The 9,894-nt window shown below is 43.6% G+C and overlaps 1 protein-coding gene across 1 annotated transcript in view; it reads left to right on the top strand.

Moving 5' to 3' along the window:
• The first annotated feature begins 608 nt into the window (after window positions 1–608).
• The window catches only part of drosha (drosha ribonuclease III), a 101,859-nt gene continuing 92,573 nt past the window's right edge, over window positions 609–9,894 (top strand). The window contains exons 1-11 of the mRNA XM_053412418.1: window positions 609–641; window positions 2,091–2,955; window positions 3,048–3,116; window positions 3,209–3,515; window positions 4,231–4,372; window positions 5,994–6,154; window positions 7,135–7,215; window positions 7,418–7,504; window positions 7,601–7,687; window positions 9,274–9,345; window positions 9,676–9,757. Of these exons, the coding sequence (XP_053268393.1) occupies window positions 2,099–2,955; window positions 3,048–3,116; window positions 3,209–3,515; window positions 4,231–4,372; window positions 5,994–6,154; window positions 7,135–7,215; window positions 7,418–7,504; window positions 7,601–7,687; window positions 9,274–9,345; window positions 9,676–9,757 (1,945 nt within the window). The 5' untranslated portion in view covers window positions 609–641; window positions 2,091–2,098. The remainder of the gene's footprint in view (window positions 642–2,090; window positions 2,956–3,047; window positions 3,117–3,208; window positions 3,516–4,230; window positions 4,373–5,993; window positions 6,155–7,134; window positions 7,216–7,417; window positions 7,505–7,600; window positions 7,688–9,273; window positions 9,346–9,675; window positions 9,758–9,894) is intronic.

Genomic DNA, 9,894 nt, shown 5'->3' with positions numbered 1-9,894 from the left:
GGGTCCAGATTAATATAAAAAATATATTCAATAAAAATGTTGTAAAAATAATCCATTAATCATGTTGAACAAGTCAATCAAACATCAAGACTTTACTGTCACGTTAAGTTTTTCAGTCACTTCAGCAAAAATTGATTTTTTTCTATGTGGAAAGACAATGTCACATATTTAGTGTGTTTGTGTATATTTGTTTCCTGTTTTAAAATGTGTGACTCTGTGAAAAGTGTTACATTAATAATATTTACCTTCTTACTTTTCCAAATCCAGCTCTCAAGCCAAAAATAATAAAATAAATAATATGAGGGCCATCTTGTTTAAACAGGGACATTTCACTCTCAACTACTCTTTAAATTCTCCTCCTTGTTAAATTCTATTCTATTATTTAGTAAATATTTATTATAAGAGTTTATATTTTATTATTATATTATTTTATTATTTTATTTGATGTCGTTTCATTTAATTTCATTTAATTTCTACTATTTGTTTTTGTGCTACACTGACAGTCGACCGGGCCGGAAATGATTCCAGGTCTCTCATTGGCCAGCACCAAACCGCTGATGGTGATTGGTCCATTCCCGTGTCCCGTCTCCTAAACGCTCCGGCCAGAAACCCGGCCTCACGGAAAGCGTGGTACCTAGCAGGTAAGTCATCGTTCTGCTCATCATCTTTGAAATTAACTGAATTAAACATCAATTAAAAACATGTCGGACTCTAACAGCTGTTGGTTTGTGACCGGACGATGAAGACAGAGACACGTTTGTGTGGCTTCACCTCCTCCTCGTCGTTTCCTATGTGTTCTCAATGTAGCTTAGCATTATGTGCTAGCTAGTTTGCTACCGTGTTGCTCAAAGTAGTTTCTGTGAATAACACACCACACGAGCTCATCCTCTACTTACACTCACGTGCACTCGTCTGCTTCCGGCCACGCTCCTGCAGCTTAATATATTTTATATGTATTTTAATATATTTGCTTTTTGTAAATGACACCAGCTTCCGTTACACGATGGATTATTGTGGCCACTTTTAGCTGCAGTTAAATGAGCCTGTGATAACAATAGATCTTACATGAAACCACTACAATCTTTAAATACATTAAATATAAGACCTTTTGTCTAGTTTATAAGATATCATAAGATATGTTCCACTGAAGTAACTCAGGTTACCAGAGGTATCCCAGCAGGGGACTGGATCATTCCCAGTGGAAGAAGTTCTTCTCTGTCGCCCAGTACAGACAAGAGAAGTAAATAGTTATGGTTCAGATGTGGAAAATTACTTGATTGATATTCAGATATGTGCAGATGAGACTCCCGGCAGTCTACTGACAACTTTGTCTTTGTTGGTCTTTACTTGCTCTTCTTTGTCTCGTATGTTGTGTTGTTACTCATTGTTGTGCATTGCCTGAATATTAGTCTGTGTATATTGTTTGTATGTGTTGACTTTAACGAGTCATTATGTTTTTTTAATGTTAGGTTGCCATCTTGAGCGCACTCTCTCTCATTTACAGTCATTTTAATGTTGATTAATGAGCATCGTCCCTGTCGTATAATCAATTATATGAAATATGAGATAACGCTGTACTTATAATTATTATTTGTAACATACAATCATCAAACATCACTACAACTAAAACTAGAAAAACACCTGTGTGGCGGTAAAAGAGAGAAATAAAAGCTAAATGTTTCAAAAAAGTGTAAATAGTTGACAAACAGTTGGTGACTGAATGGGAAGAGGAAGAAAATCCTATAATAATGAAACATGAAAACAACAGTAAAGATATTAAATTCATCAACAGAACATACTACTATTACTAACATGACAAAACGCTTGTGTTTCCCTTAAAATAGTAACCGCTCCTTATCTTAACCATAACTAATTTAAACGTAACTTAAGTCTCAGACACAAGAAGCAGGGCGACTTTAAACACTGAAGGGTAAAAAAAAAAACGAGGAAACTACGTCTCCATACTTCTGAACTGGTGCCATTGCCTTTTAAAACTAATTTACTCTGTGATTTAATGTCATTGATGTCAATTAAGTAAAAATAACTTAAATAAATGTGAATTTTAACCTGGTTATTATTTGTTTTGGCAGCCACAGTCATGTCTTTCCAGCAGGATCGTGGGGGACCCAGGGGCGGGATGCCTCCAGGCCAGCACGGCTCCCCTCAAAGCTACCAACCCACCAACATGAGACCACCCCCCCCACAGCCTCCTGTGCCCCCATACCACTACGATCAACAGGCTCCTCCCAGCTCCGGCTATCATGGGAACAGCAGCTACATGCCTCAACACTCCGACTTCATGGGATACCCTCCTCCGGCACCATCCCAGTCTCCCGGTTCTCTTAACCAGTGCCCAATGCGCCCACCTTTCTCCAAGCCTCCAGTCCGGCAGGGCTTCTTAGAACCCCCACCTAACTTTCCACCTCCCACCTTGCCCGGTCCCACAGGCGGACCGACCCCAGGCTCCCAGGTGTCTGCTCAGAATGCCTACCACCCGTACATGCTGCCGCCTGTGGCCCCACCACCGTTACCACATTCGTCCATGCCTCACCAAATGGCTCCTCAGTCAATGAGCTACCACTCTCCGTACTCCATGAACTACCCTCATCCTCCTCACCCTCCATTCCCGCCTCCCAGTTTCAGTCCTGGCTACACACAGAACCCAAGCTCCTCAACCCAAGCAGACCACAGCTTCAGGCCCGGGGGTCAGTACAAGTATGATAAACCCCTGGAGAACCGGAGGTCTCCAGAAAGAGGCTACCGCCATGATGACCACAGGCAGAAGGGCTACGCCTACGGTAACCAGGGTGAGAGGCACAAAATGGAATTCCCCGGGGACAGGAAAGACCGCGGGCGGAGTCCGGACAAGCGCATGAGGCCGGAGAGCGGAAGGTACAGGTCTGAGTACGACAGAGGCCGGACTCCTCCCAGACACCGGAGCAGGGATCGCAGCAGGTACTCAGACGGCGCTTTACTGAATCACATCCATTTGTGAAATGTGTTTATGTTCCTCACCACTGTTTGTGTATTTGTGTGTTTGTTCACAGGGAGCGGCAACGACACAGAGAAAGTCGGAGTTCCCAGTCATCTGACAGGCCCAGGAAGAGGCCTCGCAGGTACACGTGTAATCCCCTAGTTATTATATTGAATTTGATGTGAAAAGCACAGAGGACAGGTTTTATCTCATCCTGCTTTCTGTCATTTCCAGTCGCTCCTCAAGCAGAGACAGGAAACGCAGTCGCTGGGAAGACGAGAGGGACAGGAGGTCGGAGGCCTCCACGGGTCAGAGCAGGGAGCGCAGCTACACGTCCATCAGGAGCAAAGACTCCGAGGAGACCTTCAGCGACAGAGACCGAGAGAGGGAACGAGACCGGGAGCGGGAGCGAGACCGAGAGAAGGAGAAGGAGAAGCTGAAGGGGGATGATTATAAAGAGGAGGAGGACCTGCTGAAACCGGCCTGGATCCGCTGCACCCACGCTGAGAACTACTACTCCAACGACCCCATGGACCAAGTGGTACTGTGGTCTTAGTTATACGTCCTATGTTGAGCTGCTAATCGTTTGTAAATTATAATTTGCCGGCAGTTTGTTAAAGGTAGTTAAAACAAGAGAAGTGCTTGGTTTGACCTCCCTAATTTTATTTACCTCCATTATAATTTTGTCCTCGGTCGTAGTGTTAAAGTTGGACTAGTTCTCTTTTACACTCTATATTTTCGGCCTTGGACGCGCTTCACAAATCGGCGCCCGACCCTTTTGTATTCTTCTCTGACGTCTCTGGATCTTTTGGACTTTGGCGACTCATTTTTCTCTTTTTGAAGTTCTGACCTTTTATCTGTGAACGCTTGCCTCATGGTGTCCTCAGCTTCTTGCTTCACATGAATTACACATTCTGGACGCGAGCTCACCCGTCCTTCAGTTTACTTAAGTGTAGGTGAATGTCGAGATGGAGCCTAACTTTATGTCTTTGTCCGTCCATGAACCGATCGATGCCTGTTATATGTTATAAACAGATATATCTAAGTTTTTCCTCATATCATATTTCAAGAGTGTATTAGTGAAATCCATCTACCAGCCAAGGTCACACTCGACCAATATAACATCCACTGACAGAGTGACTCACAAAGCGCCTGTTGCTGTGAGTGTGTTAAACACTGACGGTGTAATCTCCTGGTTCTTCTTTGCTCTCTCACAGATTCTCATGTTGTGTCTGAATGTGTGTTTCTCTTTCCAGGGAGACTCGACGGTCGTGGGGACCAGTAAACTGCGGGACCTGTACGAACGCTTCGAGGAGGAGCTGGTGAGGAGGCAGGACCGAGCCAAGGCTGCTCGGCCATCATGGGAACCGCCCAAGACCAAACTGGATGAGGGTCCAGGTGGGTCGAGTTGAGAAGCGTCCACCCGGCCTCCGATTGGCTTAACCTGATATTTTAAAACATCTAAATCCCGATGTATTTGAGGGATGGAGCATTTTTTGACTTGTGTCTATTCTTTCACATAGATCTGTTGAGTTATTATGTAAAATCGGTGCATATTAAAAACCACCAGTGTGATGTAATCTGAGATATAATTTCTGTTTTAATCTTCCGGCTCTAAAGATCACCATTAGTTTTTTTTTTTTTCTACCTCCAGCCGCCAGTGATTGATTACGTTCTGTCGTGTTATGTTTGTACTCGTGTAAGTTGTTGCCGGTAAGTGCAGCGGCTAAATAACATTCAACAATAAACACATTCGTCGACAACCTTTTGTTATTGATGCGCCATAAAGGCCGGCTGCGTTCTCAGCCGTGCATTAGGTCGAGGCAGAGATTAAGCTCAGTGTTTATGATCTTATCTGCGCGGCCTCTTTCAGCGCCTCAACAGTTTCAGTCTCGCTCAATGAGATCTAATAAAACTAAACACGTAAGCACAGTATGTTTCATAGCTGATCAAAATCTGCATCAACAAAACAGTGTTCTGTGATGTCATCTCTTCATCAGGGCTCAGCTGTGCCTGCGTTCACATCGACAGCAAAATGAATGTGGCGAAATGCTCATGACTAAGACATATTTGTCTGTATAATGTGAATAAGATCACGTTTTAATTTTTAATTTGATTCCATGGCAGTGTTTTATTCTACTGTCTTAATCTGGTTAATATCGAGACGTGTGTTCTCACCTGAGCTTCCTCTGACAGAGTTTTTATTCGGGAGCTGGCAGGTAACAGTCTGGAGTTAACCTGGAGCAACTCACTCTAACATTTGTGTTCTCACATTCAGCTCCTCTGGAAAGTTTCTAGAGATTATCCAGAGTTCAGTGCACGTCTGAAAGAAGCTTTAGTGTCCATGTGAACATGTGTGCTGTTTCAAAATAAAAATAATCCAGCCAAGTTAGTCGTTTGTCCAAAAAATTGAAGGTTTAATATTTCTGGATTTGTTACACCAATTTTTTTTACTGGGTGCATTGTTTTTATAGTAAATAACTCAAGTTAAATGATAATAATAGAAGTATTTGCTCATCTAAAGCCACAAACTATTCAGCTGATTAATAATAATAATCCTTATTTGGTTTCTTGTCCGTGACAGAAATAAAGAAAGCATGAGATGTCTGTGTTAGAGACTCTGCTCCTCTTTAATCTCACCGAATCATAAAAGTCTGCAGATGAATAAGAAAGTACAATGAGCTGGAATATTTAATCAATGAATCCAACGCAGTGATTGATAAATGATGCAAACACCGTTTGTTTCCCTGATGAAACATTGAAGAGAAGAACGTTTGCTGTGTCATCAGCATTGTGTGGATAATTATTCCTCTGAAACAGCTGACTGAGGCGTTTTGACAGACTGCTTCCCTGTGACTTCGTGTTGTGTGATAGTGTGCGAGGGCACAGCTGAGCAAGGGGGGGGGGGGGGGGGGGCGGCTTAACCACTCGACCGGCTCCCGGCTCAGCGAATTATGTTTCACTTGTCTGCCCTACAACGCTCTAATGATGGAGGACCTTTTGTGAACTTTGGTTCCAGACAACAGCAGCAGTGAGTCAGACTGCGAGTCAGACGGCGAGGGAAGCACCTGCTCCAGCTCCTCTGACTCAGATGTTTTTGATGTCATCGCCGAGATCAAGAGGAAGAAAGCTCATCCCGACCGCCTGCACGAGGAGCTGTGGTACAACGACCCGGGACAGGTTGGTTTGTCCTAACAAAGGGATGTTTAATTTGGTTTATCATGTTACAAAACCATATTTTGCCATTTTACCTCTACATTTTATTCTTCTTAAGCAACGCCACAACATTAGTATCACTCAAATCGAAGCCTGAGGACCAAAACAAAAGATTTGGGCCCTAACACCAGAGAATATTTTTACTCATAGAAAGAAAATAGACCCTGAACTATATGGATTTAACAGCTAGGGCGATATGCACAGTACAGATATGACTTCATTCAATTCTAAAACAGACAAAAATGTGGCGAATAGACCAAAAATCTGATCTCCCAACTCCTGCTGAACTTTGAATAATGCAGAGAAACATGGGTTGAAAACTCAGACACTTTGACTTCAGGTCAAATAATATTATTAATTTAGTTTTGGAGGATGTAGGAGGAAGAAAAGACAAATGTGGACCGGCTCTAGGTCTCATCAGGAAGGAGAGAGAAGTAATGGGAAGCTGCACCTCTGACCCGTTAAAGAAAGAAAACGTGTTGGGAGTCTGGTGCCAGGGAATCTATAATTTATATATACATCAAGATATAATACTTTATCAAACATTTAATGCGTTTTCCAGCAGTGTGTGTGTGTCAGAGCAACAAGTTCACGTCTCTGGGAGCTTCTGAAAACATTCTAGCAAATGATGCTTCAGTAGACGAGGAAGGAAAATTGAGGTTCAGTTTTTTCGGATTTGAAATGTCAATGACTGATTTCCAACTGTTCAACAAACTGCAGACAAACTTGTAGGTGAGCAGTTTCTCACTTTGTGTCTTGATGAAGCCTTCACGTCAGCCCGACACCACCACACATGAAAAACTTTTAAAAAACCTCCAAGCTCCAGTGGAGGAGTAAAGGTCAGGGCTGTGCGTTCAGGAGATGTGAAATGTTCCGCGGCTCCGGTGTTGTACCCGGCAAAGTGGAGCGGTTGTGTCTGATTTACGTATTTTCCTTCTGTCCAGATGAATGATGGCCCCCTGTGTAAGTGCAGTGCCAAGGCTAGACGTACAGGGATCCGCCACAGCATCTACCCGGGGGAGGAGGTATGACACGCTCTGAATAAATCACCCTCTCCTAACCTTGAAGCTGTGCCACACGGGTGCATGGGTATTATTCTAGTCAGCCCAAATATTCACTTAAAATCACATCATTGGCTTTATTATAATGTGAGAGCTAAGCATACATATATAATTCACTTTTTAAGTTGATGAATGTTATTGGGATTGTGTGTTTTCTCTCTTTCAGGCGGTGAAACAGTGTCGTACCATGAACAACAACTCAGGGAAACTGTTTCACTACAGGATCACCGTGTCTCCGCCAACCAACTTCCTGGTAGGAATCTGTCTTTATGAATATTATACACAGCAGAACTTATATCATCAGTGTAATCGCTGTATAACAACCTGCCCTGCTGTGTCCTGCTCTCAGACCGACAGGCCGACGGTGATCGAGTATGATGACCACGAGTATCTGTTCGAAGGCTTCTCCCTCTTCTCCCACAGTCCTCTCACTAACGTAAGCCGGCTTTGTTCCCCACCACGATGCCTTCAGAGTTCTGACAGGAAGTGGGCGTCTGCTCTTTTTGTTTTTATGCTTCATGTCATCGTTATTTATTTAGTTGCCTGGAGTTTTCAGTTTCTCTCCGTGTGTTTTTCAGAGGCAGGCGTCTCAATCAGTATTCGACTGTTTATGTTTACGTGTTTCTCTCCACAGGGATAAAACAAGGAACTTCACTAAACTCTGCATTTCACTAAGAGAAAGTAATTCCATATTCAAGTGTTGTGCATTGAAAAAAACAAGTATTTATCTAATAACAATAACTACAAACTTTATTTACTTTGTGCTATTCTTACCCTGCAAAGAGGACATATCACCAGAATGGCATAAGACAAAGGAAAGCCCTCAGAGGGATAGAACAATAACACAGTTCCCTCACTGCACTGAAACACACCTGAACGCTGGATATTACCCATGATCCCCGGCTTCCTTAACCAAAAGAGCTGTCGCTGTAACTAATCCACCAATTTCTGTTTAGAATTCATCATATTTTCAAAAGTTTCCTGGCTGAATATTGGAGATAAACACCGGGTGACTTCTTCGCGTCAAATATGGCTCTTCTTCTTTCTATGTGTCTGTCAAGGCTGCAGATATAATATATCCTCCTCCTTGAACTCCCCATTATTCAAAAATATCTTCATATTGGCATTTGGCTTTAAGTCGTTTGACATTTTGTCGCCTGGACCACGTCCTCCTCCTCTCAGCGCGTTGACCTTGTGCCGAGTCGTCTCCGTCGCCTCCGAACATCGGTGACTGTTGAACATGAGAGAGGTTGTGACTTTAAAGTGCCGCTGCTCTTTCTGCAGCCATTTGAGCCCCGACCCCCCCCCCCCCCGACTCTTAAGTTCAAACGAGATAAGAAATCGTGGCAACAAAACCCGGTTTCTTGAAAACTCCCTTTTTAAAGTGTGAATATTCCACGTGTGCTTTTTGTGGGTCAGCGTCTACACGTGTGTGTGTCCTCCTGCATGTTTGAATAATAAACCACTCGGTCAATATCTGCCTCGTCTGAAAAGGGCTCAGAGGATTAGCCGTGATTTAAACTGGATAATTTAAGCAGCCCTTGTTAAAAGCTGGGGTAAACGCTTTGTGGCAGCGCGGGGATTAGAAAACCTCGGAGCGTGGTGATATTAGCCTCCTGCTAGTTAGCCGCCAGGATGGGCAGGAATGAAAGTGACTCCCAGGTTAATCCCTTAAAATGTCCCCCTGCGCTCAGACAACAAAGAGCGTGTAACTAGGGAGATTAAACACAGAAGAGCAGGCTTATCTCTTCAGTGAGATTTGAGTTACTTAATTTGTAAGAGTCAGGTGCATGTCATTGAGTGTGTGTACACGTCTCGGTGTTTAATATCCGCACACAGCGAGTCAGAGCGGGGTTCGAACCTTCTCTGGACACGTGAGAGCTCCACTCTGGACCAGCTCTGCACGCGGGGATGAGTTTTTAATGAGTTTCCTTGAAAAGCTGTAACCTCTACCTAACGCCATGGTAATGAGTCGGCCCGTCCTTTCTTCTCCCTGTCCTCTGCTCCTTTTCATCTTCACAGATTCCATTGTGCCGTGTGATCCGCTTCAACATAGATTACACCATTCACTTCATAGAGGAGATGACACCCGAGGTCAGTAAAACCCCACTTTATCTCCCGGCTCCTTTTCACCCCCCTTTGTCTCTTTCTTTCTTTCTTTTTCTTATTTTATTTTATCTCAAGCGGCTCAGCCTGATCGAGCTGAGCCGCACGTGTAACCCTCTCACCTCGGCGCCCGGGCGAGCCGAGGTGCTAATCCTTTCAGAGGAGCGAGAGGGGATTCTTTTTAACCTGCTGAAGTTGATTACAGCGATACAGTGGCTTATGTGATAAAGTTAGAGAACTGGATTTACTTATCTCTCATATCTACATGAACCCTGAGTCTGGACTGTATGTCACACACCGTCTGTCTCCTGTGTCCAGAACTACTGTGTCCGAGGCCTGGAGCTGTTTGCCTCCTACTTGTTCCAGGACGTCCTCGAGCTGTATGACTGGAACCTGACAGGTAGGAATCCCAGAAGATGGAACCAGTTTCTTTTACAAATTGGGATTGGATCATGTGGCTGAAATGAGAGAATCCATATTTATTCTGTTGCTGACCTGTAAAAAAACAATTTATCACTTAAAAATAGAAAAGGAACA

The sequence above is a fragment of the Pleuronectes platessa genome, chromosome 20 (genome assembly GCF_947347685.1).
Source record: "Pleuronectes platessa chromosome 20, fPlePla1.1, whole genome shotgun sequence".
In the NCBI taxonomy this organism is placed as follows: Eukaryota; Metazoa; Chordata; class Actinopteri; order Pleuronectiformes; family Pleuronectidae; genus Pleuronectes; species Pleuronectes platessa.
Note: the sequence above shows the minus strand (reverse complement) of the source record. Positions and strands in the feature narration are given on the sequence as shown.